Consider the following 20,374-nt stretch of genomic DNA (forward strand, 5'->3'; position numbering starts at 1 on the left):
CCCCTACAGAAGGAATTGGACATTTTTGTCTGATACGTAACTGTGTATTTAGTTGCAGACTGAAGAAGCAAAGTTGTGTGTATGGTACCATTGTGATTCTGGTGCCTTTGCACACTGCAGAGGCTCACTGTGGGTTGCCAATGTAGGTGTGCAGTGCACCTTACAATCAGACATTTCACATTTCTTTGCACATTCAGTTTTGCAATGTTACAATTCACTAATCCCCAATCACCATGTAACTCCATGAGTGCAAAGTCAAGCTCTGTCTCCTTTATCTAGGGCCTTTTCTATACTGACTAAATACCCCTAACTTCCCCCAGGTTCAGCGTATGTTTACATGATGCAGGCTCAAACCCCCCCAAACTGTCTTCATAATGTCCAAGCCTGATTTGGGGTTTCTACCCCTTAACCTGCATCTACTTAATTCACATTTTGCTGCAGGTTTTTCGGTCTTTTCACAGCAATCACAGCAGCTGTTTCACTCTTGTGGTCCTAAGCCACACATCACTGTCCTCACTGTTGGTGCATTGCTCTGGGATCCCAAAGAGGCACTCAGCATTGTTAGCATGGCTGGGCACCTTGTTCTGGCTTCAGAGTGACATGCCCACAGTGGCAGGGGCAGGAAGCAGCTCGGCACCGTGTAAGTGCTGCTATCTCATCACTGCAGAGACATGATGATGTCACTGTGGGGACATTGCTCTGAGGCCAGAAGGTGCCCAGCCATGCTAATGATGCTGAGTGTCTCTTTCTGATCCCAGAACAATGTGCCAAATGTGGGAACAGTGGTGGGTGGCTTGGGACTGCAAGAGTGAAGGCAGCTGCTGTCATGGACTGAAAAACCAGCAGCAAAAGTGATTTAAGTAAATATGGTTTGTTGTCATCCCTGTGAAATAGGCAAGAGGCATATTTGGGGTCATAATACTCCAGGGACACCCAGAGTATTCTGGAAGATGTATATGAGCAACTGGATCTCAGACAGTTACTTTGGAGAAGCATTGGAACAATAATGGTATTTAATTGCTTTTTCAAAGATATATTTCCAAGCACAGTTTAATATAGAGCTAACCTGAAGTTATTCTGTGAAACTGTTCATGAAATGGCTTCTTATTTATTAAAAACCAACCTTGTGTTCCAGTTAAAGATTCTGCATCATAGAAAGTTTAATCCTCCAGTGCACAAAGAAGAGTCCTCTGTTGTGATCCTCTGTCTGCAAAAAGTGCTTCTTACTGGGGCCTGTACATCACACTTCAACTCCAGTAGCCTAAAAAATCCTTCCTGTTCCTCTAGTGTATCTCTGATGTAGCCTTTGACTGCTTTCGTATTTAAACTGCCCAGTGTACTTTATTACCAGTGTACTTTATTTTATTATCAGAGCTGTTTTTGTTTAAGTAGTTTGATATCTTCTTTTCCATCTTTGTTATGTCCTTTGTTATGCTTTGGGTGTTTCTTTTATAAGAGAAAATCAGTTTTTAACATTAACTTACATATTGTTGTTGTTGTTTTGTTATATTTATTTCTATCTTGCCTTTTCCCCAGCTTTCCCAGGGACTCAAAGAGGCTTACAAAGATTTTTTAAAAAAATGTTGAAAATTCACAAGATACACAAGTTAAAATAGAATTAAATAATAAAAAATCCAGATTAAAACATTAAACACGCACACACCACAACAACAATTAGCAATATCCAGTGTATTGTGTAAGATGTCCTTTTTGTGTATCTTTACTCATCAAATGCCTCTTGGAATAGGATATTCTTTGTTTTTATATGAAAAACGGTTAGGGAGGGTGCCAGTCTAACTTCCCTGGAAAGGGAGTTCCAATGCTTGGGGGCAGCCACCATCTTAGATCTTACAGCAACAACGCAACAACATCCACTGTCTTGGATGTTACTGAGTGCCTTCAAGTCATTTCCAACTTATGGTGATCATATCATAGTGTTTTCTTGGCAGGATCGGGGGGGAGGGGAGGTTGACAGTGCCTTCCTCTGAAGCTGAAAGTGTATGACTTGCCCAAAGTCACCTAGTAGGTTTCCATGGTTGCATGGGGATTCAAATCTTGGTCTCAAAGAATTGTGCTGAGTAAATTCTAAAGTATTTTCTATTCCTAATTCTAGTATAGTGTAGAATTAAAGTTCTTGTTGTGTGCATTCAAGTCATTTCTGACTTATGACAACCCTAAGGTGAACCTAGCATGGGGTTTTCATGGCAAGACTTTGTTCAGAGAAACTTTGCCATTGTCTTTCCCTGAGGCTGAGAGCATGTGACTTTCCTGAGGCCACTCATTGGGTTTCATGGTTGAGTTGGGAATTGATCCCTGGTCTCCAGAGTCATAGTCCAACACTCAAACCACTACGCCACACTGGTTGTGCAATTAAGAGTTACAAATCTATAATAGACAAGTATTGCATTTCTTAACACTAGTGTGGATTCCACTGTGCACCCAACTGGGGCCAATGTTTCACAGTATACAGTTGTAGCACTATAATTCCACTTCAGCTGCATAGTCTGCATCCTGGGGTTTGCAGTTGTTTACAAGAGCTCTCTGGCTGAGAATTCTAATTATTCCTTCCTATAATCTGCAGATCTCAAGATGCTAAAGGATGAAACCATGGCAGCTAAAGTAGAATCACAGAGCTATACATGTGCAGAGTCAAAGGACACTCAGAATCAAAGCACATTATTTTTCTTTGCTGCTTCATCCACCAAAAATAATAATATGGGGTGTTTTTGACACAATTGGTTTCAGTGGCTGGAAGAAGGCAGTGTCCCAGTGGCAAAAAACAAGAGATAACATGGGGACATTTTTGTCTTGGCTGTTTTCTCTTTGCAAATAAATAAGTGAAGACTGAAATATGGGGAAATCATTTACAGTTGTTCAGGTGCTGCCACAGAATGCCCACCCTTTAGATCTAGTTTTGTGTGGGTGTCACAACAAAACATGACTTGGGGACAATAATATTCCATCCTGGTGCATGAGGCTTAAATAAAGGAGTACAGTCAGAAAATGTGTTACTAACAGCCTTATATTTTGTCTTCCAGCAAAGCAGTGAACAAGTGGAATACAAACACCTAGATTTGGAAAAGATGGACTTCCAGATATCAACTATAAAGTATCCTTGAGGTCTCTTCCAACTCTATGATTCTGTGATTCCAACTCTACCTTGAGGTCTCTTCCAATTCTATGGTTCTATGATTCTATGTATCTTTGATGGTCTTTTGGAATGGAGGGATTTTAAACATAATTCTGTCCACTCACTCAAGGCAGTGAGAAGTTTATGTAGGCCAGAGAAGATGAATCATACAAACCTCACAACAGAAACTAGTGTGGCTGTCAGATCCAAGACAATCACCGAAAACATGCTGATTGCCCTGACTCTGTCTGTAATTACTACCCTGACAATGCTGTTGAATTCTTCAGTCATCTCGGCAATCTGTACAACCAAAAAGCTTCACCAGCCAGCAAATTACTTAATATGCTCACTGGCTGTTACAGACTTGCTTGTAGCTGTTTTGGTCATGCCCTTGAGTATTACCTACATAGTTATGGAAAGATGGACCCTTGGATACTTTCTCTGTGAGATATGGCTGAGCATAGACATGACTTGTTGCACATGTTCAATACTTCACCTTTGTGTCATTGCACTGGATCGATACTGGGCTATTACAGATGCCATTGAATACGCCAGGAAGAGAACTGCCAAAAGAGCTGCAGTTATGATTGGCACAGTATGGACCATATCCACTTTTATCTCCATGCCTCCTCTGTTTTGGAGAAACCATAGTGCTAATACCAATTCCAGTGAATGTCAGATTCAACACAGCCATGTGATCTATACTATTTACTCCACATTTGGAGCATTTTATATCCCTTTGACCCTTATATTGATTGTCTATTACCGGATTTATCATGCTGCAAAGAGCCTTTATCAAAAACGTGGATCAAGCAGACACCTCAGCAGCAGGAGTACAGACAGTCAAAACTCCTTTGCCAGTTGTAAGCTCACACAGACATTCTGTGTATCAGATTTCTCCACATCTGATCCAACCATGGAATTTGACAGAATGCATGCTTCAATGAGGAGTCCTACGTTTGACAATGATCTGGATTTTGTTGGAGACAGACAACAGATTTCCAGTGTACGGGAGCGCAAGGCTGCACGAATCCTTGGCCTTATCTTAAGCGCATTCATTTTATCTTGGTTTCCATTTTTTATGAAGGAACTTATTGTGGGCCTAGGACTGGGCAATGTGTCTTCTGATGTGGCTCACTTTTTGACATGGCTGGGTTATGTGAATTCTCTGGTCAATCCTCTGCTGTACACTAGTTTTAATGAAGATTTTAAACTTGCCTTTAAAAAGCTCATTAAATGTTGGGAACACTCTTAAAACAACACCAGATGGTTTCAATGTGACTTACTGGCCTTAAATATGAAAGAGAGAGGAAAAATAACTTAACCTAGCAACCCATTTGGATTATTTTGTTTTGGGGAGCACATATAAAAAAGATTAATTTGGCTTGTCTTTCTGTTTAATTTTTCTTTAGTCTATGAACCTATCATGCTGTTTTCTACCTCTTTGTACTATGAGTATATGTGTTTCTATATCATGAGATTCAAATACATTTTATTACACAGGTTCTTTCCCTCTCTCTGTCTCTCTCTCTCTCTCTCTCTCTCTCACACACACACACACACTGAAATAGCAGATGCAAAATACCCAATTCAATATTTGTCTTTAGGCCACTTCTAATAAAGTATGAACCCAGTATGTCAATGATGACCCATTCTACCTCCTTTCCCCCCCCCCAAGTCTTATGCATACATTTGTTTCAGCACACTGTCCATTAAAAACATAAAAGGAACCATGCTGGATCAGACCAAAGATTTGTCTAGTCCATTCCTCTTTCCTTAAAATGGTCAACAAGAGAGCTATGAGAAACCCACAAGCAAGTTGTGAGTTCACTGGCATGATTTGCTTGTGTTCCCCAACATCTAATATAGAGGCATCTTTCCTCTGATTTTGGAGGTAGTATATGGTCATCCTGACAAGGAGCCACTGATAATCTCATTCCCCTTGATTTACAAAGGTAGGCTGATGTACTCCTTCTGGAAATTGACCCAGTCATCCCTCTCCTCTATGGAGCGTCTGCCTAGATCATCTGAATTACTCTGCACTGCCTCTAAATTCTATATGGGGTCTTGTGGTACATTGGGTATGTTTGTGTGAAGGCTGGGGCATACGCATACCAAGATCTGGATATAGGAAGTAAAGGAGTGAAGAGAGTTTCATGGAGCACTAGGGTGAACGTCTCTCACAGCCAGACCTGTGTTTATTGGAGTTTAGGTGATTCTTAGAAGACTATTGATAGATAATGTATTCACTGTATATGACTATTATGACCACATAAGGCTGACGACTATTATTATTTTGAAAAATCTATATAAATGCATTTGAGAGTCATTAAGACTTTGAAAAAATAACCTCGTAGAAGAGTGATTGAGAGGTGATATGATAGGTATCTTTAAATATATGAAGCGATATCAATAAATTAGAGCAAGATGTATTTTCGGCTGCTCCAGAGACTAGAAAACAGAGCAACAGAATAGAACACAGACAAGTTCCAAGAAAAGAGATTACACCTAAATGTTAGGATGAACTTCTTGACTGTAAGAGTGGTTTGAAGGTGGAATGAACACATATGAGGGTGGTAGAGTCTCCTTTTTCTGACGTTTTAAAACAGAGGTTGGATGGCTGTCTCTCAAAAGAGCTGTAGCTGTGTATTCCTACATGGCAGAGGGTTGGACAAGATAGCTTTCGTGTACATTCTAGTTCTGTAATTCTATGCTTGTTAAATTATGGCAATTACAGGGCAGACTTTTAAAGTCACGAATACTCTTTGCTTCTTTGGAACAGTACAGCCATACCTGTCCTGCAGAATGAAGAAGCAAATACAGTTTTTTAAAAGGCCAAGAATGATCCTCATTTATTGTGAGATATGCTATTGTGGGTTCAGAAACAGCGCTAATTGTTCTTTTGCAACTGCATCCACATCTGTGTTGCAAAGCTTCATCAGTTCCTACAAAGCTGTAATATTCTGTAACATCATCTTTGATCTTTCGCTCTCTGCATCACTATATCTTCTTTCAAACTGCTAATTAGAATCAGGCCTAAGGCTGTACCATAATTAAAACTAAGAAAATGTTTATTCTTTGCCAGATGGCTTGAGATTACCCGATTAAAGTATCAGCTAAGCGAAAAGGCACGTTTTTTAAAAAGCATGACAACAATGGCTGGAGATGCTTCTTTCTTCCTGGCTGCAAACTAATGATGGAAAAAACAGCATTTCAAAGTAATATTTCAGGTATGATCTCTAGGAGCTTATTGAAATGTTTGGTTAAAAGTGTGCCAATGCAACATTTTCCATCTAATTTCAGAGCAACAGCATCATGAGTTAAATCCAGATTTAGTGTTACCCAGAAGACCTACTGAAATCAGTGGAGTAAGTGATGGCTAATTCAAATCCTGTTGATTTCAGTGGGTCTGCTTGTAGTACAATTAAATCTGGATGAAATTCCTTATCTAGAGTGTATGACATGGATTGTAGGATAGTGAAGCTGATATTTGATTCCTGACCTTACAAAATGAGGGGAAGTCATAGAATCATGGAATCATACAATCATAGAGTTAGAAGAGACCACAGGAGCCATCCAGTCCAACACCCTGCAATGCAATAACACTCAATCAAAACCCTCCTGAAAAATGGCCATCTTCTTTCTGTTCAAAAACCTCCAAAGAAGGAGACTTCATCACACTCTGGGGGAGTGTGTTCAACTGTCAAATAGCTCTTACCGCTAGGAAGTTCTTCCTAATGTTGAGGTGGAATCTCTTTTCCTGATGTGGTCCTTAGCACATGATATATGGAGCATTTAATCATGCCAAAGAAGAATTGGCAACTGGCTACTTTTGAGGCCAAGTCAGAAGCTGTTGCTTAGAATGTGTGTACCTGTCCTCAAGTCAAAATATAAAAAGTGTACTTCCAGATAGAGTACTCTGGAAAATCAAAATGCATTATTCACCTGTCTTTTCTTTTTTTAACCTAGTTTTCCATTATCTGCCTCTTAGGATTCAAACTAAGGCCTGTTATAGACTGCCAAAATAAAGCTGCTTCGGGTCTCTTTGGAGGTATGCTGTTTAAATGATGCGTGGGTCCTAAGAGTCCAGAGGTCGCTCCAAAGCCACACTCCATTCCTAAGCACTGGAGTGCAGCTTTGGTGCAGCTTCCGGATTCTTAGGATGCATGCATCATTTAAACAGCATACCTCCAAAGAGAACCGAAGCAGATTTAATTTGGCAGTCTGTAACAGGCTTATGATTCCCAGAACCGTCTTACCTTGAAGGACCATGCCGTCTAGATCATGTACAACATATGACAATATTTGCTTTAAGCTGTTTTTGAAGGATCTGAACATTGTATTTCAGAGGTTGGCAACATCTGGATCTTCAGATACTGTTGGACTGTAAAACTCATCAACCCTAGTTAGCATAGACAATAGATGTAGAAGTTGTTGCAATATCTGGAGAATCCTTTAATCCCAGTCCTCCACTAAAGTAATGAGGTTATAAAATATGAGTGAACAAAATGTAGCCTTCCTGTTATGGCTGGACTGTAGTTCCCATTAGCCCTTGCTAGCATATGAGGAATGCTGGGAGATACAATCCCACAACATGTGGAGTTCTGCACTGTCCGCCTCAACACAAAGGGCAACAATCACAACAAAGATTGAAAGCAGAAGAAGAAATGAAATAATAGAAACTTCTGTATTGCTCTGTTTGCAAGGATTGTTAGAAGGCAAGATTGTTTGGAGCCTAACAATATTGATATTAGATCAGCTTTGTACCTCAGCTCAGGTTCTAATGCCTAGGGTTTTGAAGGGGGACATGCACATTTATACTGAGGAAAAACAAACATGTTTCATGTTTCCATTTATTCTACCTTGAAAAGGAGCCATTAAATCAGCCTGAAATAAATACCACTTTCCACTTTTTGAGACTGAAGTGTTTTGATGAAGCCTTGGTATATTTTAAAGCTACCAAGAATAACTGATGGCCCTGTTAAGTTAACCAAAGCAAACACTGGCAGTGCTAGTTAATTCAGAATTCAGCCAATTAAAATGTTATGTTGACAACAGTCAAAGAGAGTTTATAGACATTAAGCCCAGGGAACAACAGCTGAGATTTCTCTATGGCACTGGACTGAGGGAGTTCAACTGATGAAGAATCACAAGAGCTGTTGACAAGGAAGATGTGTACAGTATACCCATGCCAGCAAATCCTCTGAAATACTGTACGCCTAGGTTATGTGTGTATATGTATGTGCCTTCATCACCTGTCAACTGATGGCAACCCCATGAATTTCATGGGGTTTTCTTAAGTAAAGAATACTCAGAGGTTGATTTGCCAGCCCCTCCCTCTGAAATATAGCCTACAGTGCCTCATATAATAATAATAATAATAATAATAATAATAATAATAATAATAATAATAATAATAATAAAAGTTTATTTATATACCGCCCTTCCAGAGATCAGGGCGGTGCACATCAGAAAACAATACATTAAAATCACAATAAAACCAATACAATAAAACAGCACATGCCAGCATGCAATGCTGACGAGGGGGGGTCTCCTGGGTATTGATCAGAGCTGACCCTGATTGGTTTTCAAGATCAAACCAGGTTTGTTGCCTTTATGGTACTTAGGTCCAGCAAAATGGGAGTATGTAAGCATAATTTTATAAAACAAGGATATATTTTTTAAAGAAACATTCTGCTTAAGAAAATGAATGGTGGCTCTTTTTAACTGTCTGAAAATGAATGAATGGGCTGTTCTGAAAAATCTGGAGGGGTAATCAGCTAATAGGAACTGATTAGAAATGGCAACACCCCCCCCCCCCCCCCCCCCAAAGAAGCAGTTTCAGAGCATTTCAAATTCCTTGGAATGCAATATGAATCTTAGAAGTGGTGCCTCTTAAACAAAATTCAGAGGAGGACTGGAAAGAGAAACAGCTAAGGAGAGATATTTTCACAAATTCTATTCCATTAGAAGAGGTGTAAACTAGTTTCTTGGCAGACTACATGAGTCTTCACAATTGCACATATAACTGAAGGACTCTCTTCAGTTACAATTTGACTCCAGGGAGACTGATGTTTGATAAGCAGATGTATTACTTTCACATGTAAATATTAACAGACCTATTTAAAGATTCCTGCAAGCTAGGTGAAGACCTGTGTCTTCTCAAACAATTGTTAGAAGATTTCTGGCCAGGATCACAATCCACATCTTTCTCTTTCCTATTGCATACTATTGTACTGCCACAGCAGTATGATATCCAACCCCAAAACTGTACTTTATTATGGTCCATAAACCAGGATAAGTTAAAACAAGGTTTGTTGTTGGCTTATGAATCCTGACTTATTTGTTTACAACAAGCCATAATGCAAGATTTGGATGTTACAGTAAAAATACCCAGCAATGGTAGTTGGATGTGATATCCAAACATGGGATAACTGTAAAACTAGGATGATAAATTATCCCTCCCTGTTAGTCTACCTACTCCTGTGAATAGAGGATCAAAACAGGGACAAAAAAGCTGCACCGTGGCATATCCCTATGTGCAGGTATGGCCTGTGGATGAAATCCATTGCAGATTTTGTACAGATTGAGAAGGTGTCAGAAGAGGCAGGAGATAGGGTGATTCTTCATTGCACCTTCACCCTCCTGTACACCCCAAAATTTGCTCTAGATTGTTGGGCATATCTTCCAGTGCAGATTTTTGAATATGAGAGAGAGAAACCTCTGTTGTTGAAGCAGAAGTCTACTCGGTCAGCATTGACTTTTCCCAATTGTATGTTTTTGGCAAAATTAGATTCAAAATCATCTATACAGATTATAACTTGGTTAATGAAGTGGAAGTGCTCCTGGACACTACCTTGTAACCAAAAACTTGGTACCAAAGGCAAAACTAAAATGGAAAGCATAGGGATAGATTTCTATAGCACAGAGAAGAAGAGCAGTTCAACAGGTTCTAGCAAACATTTTATCAAAAACTAATAATCATATGTGAAATGAAACAACTGGGTCTGATAAGTTTTGCATAAATCAACAAGAACATTTTGAGCCAACCATTTGAAGGTTTCTTCTAAAATCCACCCAGGGATGCAGCTCAAGCTTTATCTTGTTGATCACTGCAAACACATTGCTGCAACATGACACCCAAACTGTGTTTCTCCAGCCCTCCTTCATCATTCTCCCAATGCCAATGCTGCTAAAAAAACAACAACAACTTCCAGTGACAGTGGATGAAGACTGGGCAAACACAAAAGGCCTGTAAAGAGGACCTGGAGTAATTGTTAAATAATAGTACTTGTCAGTTAGTTCTCAGTTCTATAGATTAGTCTGAACTAGGGGTCAGCAAATAGGTAAAGTCCACAGACTCAGCTGTTGTATTCTGGTCTAACAGAAGTTCAGATCAGTCTCTTCTTAAGAGAACATTTTAGAAAATGCATCTGAATTTGCCTACTTATTCCTAAAACTTGTAAAATTGTATTTGCTACACAGGACATACATACTTAATCTAAATAGCTCTTGTTTTGTTCTAGGTGACACTCAAACATGCTTTCCACAGCCCTTTGAAAAATAGAAATGTTTTGAAATGGCGTTACTCAGATAAGTCATTTTTCAGAAGGAAACTATTAAAATGCTATACTTGCGCTAACTTGAAAATCTACACAGATTTTCTGAACATAAGAAAGTTGTAATCTTTTACTTGCTCTTTGCCAGAAATTATCGTCTGACTTTGAAAAAACGAAGCATTAAACAGGACAATACAGATTTCAGAACTTACAGCTGGACAAAGACCAGTAAGTGGTCTGAAGATGCCAGCCACAGATGCTGGTGAAACATCAGGAAGAAACTCTTCTAGAACATGGCCACATAGCCTGAAAAACCCACAAAAAACTATGGATGCCGGCCACGAAAGCCTTCGACTTCACACCAGTAAGGAAAGTTTGGGGTGCATCCATACCACAGAAGTGAAGCTGTTTGACATCACTTTCTGCCATATTTCTATCCTACAGAACCCTGGAATTTGTAGTTTGATGAGTTAGTCAACCTAGTGTGTCAGAAAGCTCTGGTGGTTCACCAAACTACAGATCCCAGGATTCTGTATGATGGAGTTGTGGCAGTTAAAGTGGTGTCAAACTGCTTTAATTCTGCAGTGTGGATACATCCTAACAAAGGTAAATGTGCAAGGAAATATCAAGGTTTTAAGCTGGTACATAACCATTAATACTTTTAGAACCTGACAAATTGCTCAAAAGAGAGGATTCCATAAGCATAGAGCAACCAGAAAGAAGATTTTGTCCCTGGTAGCAGGGCATCTCACCTCTAAAGAAGACACACAGACACCCCAGAATATAACTTATCTATTGAGATCATATGGGAGCTGGGGCAACCTATTCCACCTCTCCTTGCCATGCTGTGTTAATAGGTGCCTATTACAGGTTCAGGCTGCTGTGAACCTTCTCACTATTGTTACAATTCCTTTATTATGCTGTTACAGTTTCTGGCTTCTGTGTGTTGATTTGGATATTTTGGAGATGACCCAGAAGAGGAAAAAGGAAGCAAACAAACCCAATCTTAAACTCATTTTCTAACTTATATTTGTCTTATTTCTCATTAGGGTATAGGGGTCATCTGAAGACATTTTTCTGCCTGTGATGAAAGCATCCTTGCTCCATTTCACATTCAGATGCTGACTGAAGTAGCAGTTGAATCCCACATCAATACAAATAGAAGGATTATATTCTTCATAACATATTGCAGGACAAGCTGGATGACATGTCTGTCCTCCAACAGAAGCAGAAAACCGAAACATCACCTGAAACATCACCCCACATCTACTGCCTGAACTGATTGTCTTACTCTTCCTAACAGTAGGGCCAGCCCTGCTAAGGCAAGTGGGTCTTAGTGGTTTTCATTCAAGCCACTGAAGAGAGAATTTCAACCAGTGCATCTCATTCCTATGTGATAAATAACATATCTTTCTCTGCAAAACTCTAAAAGGCACAGCAGGTCTCTTTCCCCAGGCACCTCGTAAAGGGCAGGAATTATAGGCCTCATAAATCTCTAGGGGGAAAAATGACAGCCAATCCAGTTTATGAAAACTTGGAACGAAATCAAAACCATGCATTTTGGGAGGCAAATCCACATTAGTCTGGATTTGGTACCTACTCCCCAATGCATTAGTCTGGAGTGGTACCTACTCCCCAATGCATGTCTTTAAGATAGCAGCAGAAGTGGCTGGTGGTTCAGGAATTACGGGTTGATGAATGCACCCACAGTTTTTACAGTGGTTCTTCTATTTAACAACAACTCTGTCACAGCTATTCTAGGTTGTATGGGAGCTGTCCAAGTGCTGAACACACAGTTCTGGAGCCAACAAGCCATTTCTGGACTGAATAGTAGAAATCATTTACTAGTAAGATTGGTGCTAGGGGTCTGCCACTTCTTTCCCCAATCCAATACCCTCCAGATGTGTTGGATTATTATTCCCCTCATCCCTAACCACCATCATCAATGGCTATATACAGACGCTTGCTTCTGTACGTATTGGTTATGTTCCTGTGACATAAAAGGGAGTATGGAATTACAGGAAAGAAGTTTTGAAAGTGGACAGACACAGCCATTTTGACCAGTCAGCAAACTTTAGCCACAGATCTTTAGTACAGGGACTACAAAGTAGGGCAGAAAATGCTTCTTCTTACAGTTTTTATGACTGAGTTGTTCTCTTTTCTTGTGTAAGAAAGCTAAAATAGAATGGTGAAATGTCAAAAAGGCACACACAGCTATGAGAATTTACAAGACCAGGCAAATTAGGCAAACACATAGGCTAGAGCTGTGTGGGTAATGTACCTGCTGGCACAGTCTCATAGTGTGCCAACATTCATACTTCCTTGGTCATAGGGAAGGGGATATCCAGTACCCCATGCTCAACAACCTGCTTTCCTTAATGCACAGCCTCAGCTCTATGGCAAATAGGGCATAAACTCAAAAAACCATGGCTGCAAGTGCAGTGGGATCTGAGTCAAAGGAGGAGCCATTACCCTGCAAGGCCTCTAGGAAACAGTGAAGAACCACAAAGAGGGAGAAAAACACTAGTGGAAGGTCACCACTGGATACAGTACATAATCCCCATGGAAACAATTACTTTCAGAAAACAATTGCAAACAGGTATATTCTTCAGCAGAATACAAGACAGGATCATGTGTGCCATACATAGGTGTTTTTTTTTTTTTTTAAGAATCTGTCCCAAGCCATTTAAATTCTTCGGCAAGCAAAGCCAAATTTTGTAGCCTGTAACAAAGATACAACTTCATCACATTCTTCTAATTTCTTTTGCAATTGATTTTATTTTATTTTTATTGCAAATTACCACTATATTCTTAATTTTATTCCAGAATTGGTATTAACCAAGAACAGGAAGCCTGTGTACGACTGCTTGAAATCTTTACAAGTATTTCTTTAGTGGCTGAGATTTTGGCAGTGATTGTACACACACTTTCAAATGGAACTTTTGGGCCCCATGGGCTAGAAATGCTCAATTTTTTGTTGTTGTTATAAGAAGCTGAAACCACATTCCATTCATATTTTGTTTTTTCACCCTCAGCTGGTGAATAATTATATAATACAAACAACCCTACTAATATGCTAAGAGTCAAGTGAAACCTGGGGTGGGGGGAATCTAAATCCAATGAAACTGAAAATTAATCTCAAATGTCAGATTTCAAATACTCAAATTCAACGTGTGAAATGGGATTGAGTTTTCTTTGCCTGTTTAAGGACAGGGGAGCATCCTGATTGGTTAAATAAAATGAGTTAAATTAATATACAAACCAGTGTTCTCATATTTAATGCTATTCAGGTTCCAACTACAGATTCTGTTATATCAGACATCAAAAAGTATCAGATGACAAGTACTCCTTTCATGTACAGAATACTCAATGAATACCTGGCCTCAAATCAAGCAATCATATGGAGTTTCTTCACAAAAGTACTGCAAACACTACCACTGGCTTTCACATGGACATCTCTCAGGGCAAGAGGACATAGATCTGAAACAGACTGCAGAAATAATCCAGTCTGAGACGGCTTTAACTGTCCTGGCACAGTGCTAGGGCATTCTGGGAACTGTAGTTTGTTGTGGCACCAGAGCTCTCTGACAAGGCTAAATATCTCACAAAACTACAGTTCCTAAAATTCCCAGGTACTGAGCCAGGGCAGTTAAAGTGGTTTCAGACTTGATTATTTCTGTAGTCTGTTTCAGCCCATACTCATTAATTATAATACAAGATCCTGTAGTAGAAGATACTGTATGTGTGTATCATATAGCTATGTCTCTATAGCCATATCTCTATAGCTATATGTCCTTATGCTACCCCAAAAGCCCACTCTGCAAGCATGAAAACACATACACACTATGGCCATTACCATGATGCTGGAGAACAGAAGATGGCGAAGGGTGCATCCAGCTATTTTCGTGCAGATCCTTGCAGATGACATCCTTGCCATATTTTCAGCTACAGGAAAATAACTGGATGAATCTCCATGATCCCACTGCTGTCTGACAACATGTACATGGCTGTGATGGGGAAATTTGCAAGGTAGGTTTGGGGAGATTTTGATGGTTGTGCAGCTGGCACAGAATTCCAACCTTTGAAACAACCCAAAAGTGAGTTGTGATGGCCCAAGTCTGACTTGCGCCATTGTAATTCACCAACAGGATACCAACCAATATATATGTCCCATTACCACAAACAACAGTGGGGTGAGCAAATAGCATCCATGAGATCCACATGGTAACATAGTACATTATGGAGAAGATTTCCCTGTTGAGATAGATAAAGTTTCTCCCCAGACAAGCCCTTTTGCTCCTGAGGCAAAGACGATGACCAGAAGCATTTACCGAAACTGACTGGACTTTGGAGAGCTCTCAAATTTGCCTCAGTTCAAAATTTATCCAGATCTTTCCAAGTTCTACTTATTATACAAACAAATAATGTAGTGCTCATATTTAACCATTAAAATGTACGCATGTTCATTCTACAGTACAGTATTTAATGTTTTAACTTAAAAGAAGATGCTGTCATTTTTTTCACCACAAGATGGTGCTCTAAAACTAGCAATGAGCCTGTAAAATTAAGACTGGGAAAGAAAATTATTACAGGCCAGTAATGATGCACTTCAGATTTGGATTACTTTAGAACTGAGACTGATCTGAGAGATATCCAAAGGAAAGTAGGACTCTGAAGCAGTCCAAAGCAAGCTGAGTCTCAGTCTGAAGATTCCTAAAGATTCACAGGCAATTTAGATTCAGGGGCACAGAAAACCAGCCTATGTCTTCCAAGAACTAATGCATTCTCCCTAAAAGATCATTTTTAGGTAAATATGAGGGTGAGAAGAGAAGGGCAGGGAGAGTACAGAGGGGGAATTTTTGTGACTGGAAGCAGTAGCTTCTGCATCCAGAGAATGGTTTTACCAGAGCACTCTGATCCCAGAGCTATGAGGAATGGCTGTTAAAGTAATGTCATAGAACTGAACCAGTGCTCAGTGCTATATTGCAGTGCTTGTCCAAGATACTATTCTATATGAGGCAATACAATAAATGACACCCCTCCCTCAGACGTTACAGTATACAGTAGTACCCTGGGCTAACCAAGTTACTTGGGTTTGTTAACTAAAAGTAGCACAAGCAGGCAGTAAAAACAGGATGCCAAGAAACCAGTAATTGATAACCTATTGGTTTTTCAAGAAACCCAGGTTCAAAACCCACTGCAGAAATAATCCAAGTGACCACTTTAACTGCCCTGGCTCAGTGTTAGAGAATCCTGGGAATTGTAGTTTGTTGTGGCACCTGAGCTTTCTGACACAGAAGGCTAAATGACTCACAGAACTGCAGTTCCCAGAATTGCAGAGCATTGAGCCAGGGCTAGGGTTGCCATAAGTCAGAACTTCCAAACCGGGACAAATGTAGGACAAATTTTTCAAATGTAGGACATTTTTTTAAAAAAAAAAATGGAGGACACGCAAACAAATTTGATGATTTTTTAAAAAATAGTTAATATAAATGCCTGTTTCTTAGGCATGATCAAAATGAAGGACATTTGGGCATTATTTCTAGACAGATGGCAGAAATGGACTTCCCTTTCTGGCAAAACACCTCCAACCTCCATTCCAAAACACACACAACAGCACATTTGGGCATTTCACATGGCTTTACTTAACGTGGCCTCTTGCATCAGAGGCTTAATCCATAACCAAACCCCTTCGGTTTAACACTTAGCATGGTTTAACATGACTATGCATATTGAAGGTGGTTTCACCGTTCTTGCACCAAGTGTACTTCTCAGAAGTGTGTGTCAAGGGACTTTGGTTTTTCTTCACTGCGCATGAGTTTGTAAAAATCACATCAATTTACATTGGCCTTGCCTCAGAACCAAAAACAAACAGAAAAGGCACTTTGGAAAGTCACACTCTCTCGGCTTCTGAAACAATGCATGCATGCCGCTCAAGCTGACTCATATCATCATCATCATCATCACCACACCATTACTGTCAAAACAAGGGAGACTTGTTAGCATTAAAAGCACCCAAAACAAACTTTGGAAGGTGACACTCTCTCGGCTTCAGAAACAGTATCTTCATATCATCATCATCATCATCATCATCATCATCATCATCATCACACTATCATTGTCAAAACAAGGGAGACTTGTTAGCATTAAAAGCATCCCCCCCAAAAAAACCCTTTCACTCACTCACCACCTCCTTCCCCTCCTCCTTTTCCTCCCCTGCCTCCTCCCCCTCCCCCTCCTCCTTCTCCTTCTCCTTCTCCCCCTCCTCCATTCGCCTGGGGGCTGGGGCGGACAGGGCGGAGGAGGAGGGTGGTGCGGTTGCGCGCAAGGCGGGGAGGGTGGCGTGCGGCCACGTGCAGGAGGCGAACTGCCTCCACCTTCGCCTCTTCCACGCGGCCGCGCAGCCTGGGGAAGACGGGGCAAAGGAGGAGGAGGTGAGTGGCGCTGCCGCACAGGGAGGTGAAGGCGGACGGAGGCAGTGCCTCTTGCACGCAGGCGCGCCACCCTCCCCGCCTCCCCGCATGGCCGCACCACCTTCCTCCGCCTCCTCCGCCCGCTCTCCTCCTCCTCCCCATGCGCCCGCGCACAGGAGGCGCTGGCTCCGTCCGCCTTCGCCTCCTCCACGCGGGCGGGTGTGCAGCCTGGGGCGAGGGGGCGGCGGAGGAGGGTGGCGTGGGTGGGCGGGGAGGAGGGCCTCGCTGCCCTCCTCTTCCTCCCCGCCTCCCCGAAGAGGAGGAGGAGGGCAGCGAGGCCCTGCAGGCCGCAGCAACCCGGCTGCAACCGGGGGGGGGGGGGTCCCGGTTTTTGGCAGCACCCGTGATGGGAGGGGCCTGGGGCCCCCAAAATCGGGAAATTCCTGATTGCAGCCAGGTTATGGCAACCCTAGCCAGGGCAGTTAAAACTGTCTCAAACTGAATTATTTCTGCAGTGTGCTTTGGACCCCAGTCTCGGCTACCTGAAGGAATTAGCTCCCTCTGCCTAATGATAGGGCTGGTTTTGACTTTCATAATACATTTTCTGGAGTTATGCATAAGAGAGTCTCTGAACACTGTTTGTGTCATCCCTCAGCAAAATCGTTCAAATGTATAAAAGAGCCGTTTGCTTGAGATTAATCCTGTGCTTTATTTAAAGTTCATCCTTTCATCCTAGCAGGACCGTCAACTGTGTTCCAAATTAAACTATAGTAAGCTTTCCATATTAGGATAAAATGCATATCCATCAAATACTCATTATATTGCAAAGGCTTGGATGCTTTTTCAAACATAGAAAATGTGTCAGTGCAGTTAATTATTAAAATAAAATATCTAGCAATAATAGAAAGTAACCTAATTCAATATTAAACTAGAGATTCTGTGTGGTACAGTAACTGCAGTGTGAGACAAAGACTTGGCTTACTGATTAAGGCAGTAAGTCAGGTTTACTGCTGAAGATAAAGAAAACAAAAATCATGACCACAGAGGAGATACGTAAAATCAGCCTAGATAATGAAGAAATTGAAATAAAGATTTTCCATACCTTGGGTCAAACATTAAACAGAACAGAGACTGCGGTCAAGAAATCAGAAGAAGGCTAGGAATGGGGAGGGCAGTTATGAAAAAACTAGACAAAATCCTAAAGTGCACAGATAAACAACTGAGTACTAAAGTGAGAATTGTCCAAGCCATTGTACTCCCCATCACATGTACAGATGTAAGAACTGGGCAGTGAATAAAGCTCACAGAAAGAAAATAAACTCATTTGTGATGTGGTGCTAGAGGAGAGTACTGAGGATACCACGGATGGCCAAAAAGACAAACAAATGGGTTCAAGCCTGAAATCTCCCTGGAACTCAAGATGATAATACTGAGGTTGTCATATTTTTGCCACATCGTGAGAAGGCATGACTCGTTAGGAAAGACAATAATAATTCTAGGGAAGGTAGCGTGTAGTAGAAAGGGGAAGAACGCATGCCAGATGGATAGACTCAGGGAGGTCACAAGCATGAATTTGCAAGACCTAAGCAGAGCAGTGGAAGATAGGGAGACTTGGAGAAGCCTCATCCACAAAGTCTCCATGAATTGGGGCCAACTCAAGGGCAGTTAACAACAACAAAACAGGAGCATGGAGACCCAGGTTTTAATCCTCACTGAGTAACCTTGAGGCTGCCACACACATGCGCACATACACTCCTTGACCCTGGTCTTGTCTCTAAGGGTCATTGTGATGGAGAGGAGAGTCTTGTACGCCACATGAGTTTGGTGGGGAAATGATGTAACACAAATGTAAAAATATAAATCAGTTGGGCAAGATCCTGTATCATCAGATTTAGCTATGATGACAGAGCTCCAGTGTCATAGTTCTGTCTAGCAATGCCACATCAGAAAACAGAAGCTAGGCAGCCGCACCAAGTGAAGATGTTCTTGCTGAGGCATTGGGGAGTGGGGTGCTGGTCAATGACATGTCCATTCCTGTACCACCAGTGAGGCATTGTGCAAAACGCAGTTGTGACAGGACCTTGCAGTAACTCCTTCCCTTGATGTGGCTGCTTGGCTTCTGAGGTGGGTTTGGAGATGACATTTGCAGACAGTGCAATGGTACCATGAATGGTAATGATAAATTAAAGTTAACTTATTATGCCAATTATATTTATCAAATATTGTGGAATCCATGCTTCTTTCTCCCTATCCCTTTCACCTACTCATGAGATGATTACTTGTGTTTACCTACTACTGTAGATAACTACTGTGTTAGTAGTTATCTACTACAGTACTACTGTAGATAACTACTGTGTTAGTACACAGTAGTTATCTACTTCTTCTTCTCCTTCTTCTTCTCTTTCTTATTCTTCTTTAAATTTCAAAGGAGCACATAACCTTCCATTTTCGCTTAAAACCTTGGTTGATGCCTTCTAGTGGTCAGAATAGTAGTGAAATGTTGCAGTAAGAGGTTATGGTATATTATCAATTATTTTTTAAAACATGTTTATGCTTGCTTGCGCGCGCTCTCTCTCTCTTAACCTAATTATTTTCTATTGACTATTTTGTGGTCTACATTCGATTTTAGTTTCATTCTCTTTCAGCAAGTATTTGTATAGCCATTCCTAATTCCTTTCCTAATCCTATTATTTCCACATTTATTAGAATGTAAATTCACATGCAGAGATTGATATGAGATTTTGTCTTTTGTGAAGTATCTCACCCTTGCTGAGATCTGAAAAGAATAAATGTTGGTGGCAATGAGGAATGAAGAAAATATATTTGGCCCACTTGGCATGCCTCAGAAGGGAGCATTATTTCATTCACTCAACTGTTGGTGATAAAATTATGGGCAAAGATCCTGTATTGCCTATTTAGTTGAGAATGTATAAATAAATAACATCTCCTCCCCTGACCTAACCTCCCCAGCCACAGCAACCAGCCACACCCTGCAATGGAGATCTGTTCTGCTGGTGATCAGGGTGCAGCAGGATGATGTTTCAAATCTCCTCCCAACAATGTATGGTGAGACAAGGAATTCAACAGGAGTCCTGCTCCTGATAGTCACTACCTCACTTACTAGTAGGAAGAGGCAGGAAACATCATCTTACTACATCACCATCGCCAGTAGAACAGACCTCCATCATTTGGTGGGGCTAGTGACTGTCAAGGTACATTTGGGAAGATGTTTACAATCATGGCAATAGTGCCACAATAGTATTACTGATAAT

The 20,374-nt window shown here is 40.9% G+C and overlaps 1 protein-coding gene across 2 annotated transcripts in view; it reads left to right on the forward strand.

The window, feature by feature from the left end:
* Positions 1-13,927, forward strand: part of LOC121917469 (5-hydroxytryptamine receptor 1E-like) — a 55,810-nt gene extending 41,883 nt beyond the window's left edge. Inside the window, exons 2-3 of one of the 2 annotated variants that reach the window (XR_006101035.1) lie at positions 3,039-6,360; positions 11,739-13,927. Coding sequence is in view for 1 of the 2 variants with exons in the window: in XM_042443471.1 (XP_042299405.1) it covers positions 3,189-4,385 (1,197 nt within the window). In the remaining variant the exon portion in view is untranslated. Of the gene's footprint in view, positions 1-3,038; positions 7,164-11,738 lie in introns of those variants that run through there. The other variant, XM_042443471.1, reaches the window with a different exon arrangement.
* The last annotated feature ends 6,447 nt before the right edge of the window (positions 13,928-20,374 follow it).

The sequence above is a fragment of the Sceloporus undulatus genome, unplaced genomic scaffold (assembly GCF_019175285.1).
Source record: "Sceloporus undulatus isolate JIND9_A2432 ecotype Alabama unplaced genomic scaffold, SceUnd_v1.1 scaffold_19, whole genome shotgun sequence".
NCBI classification, from domain to species: Eukaryota; Metazoa; Chordata; class Lepidosauria; order Squamata; family Phrynosomatidae; genus Sceloporus; species Sceloporus undulatus.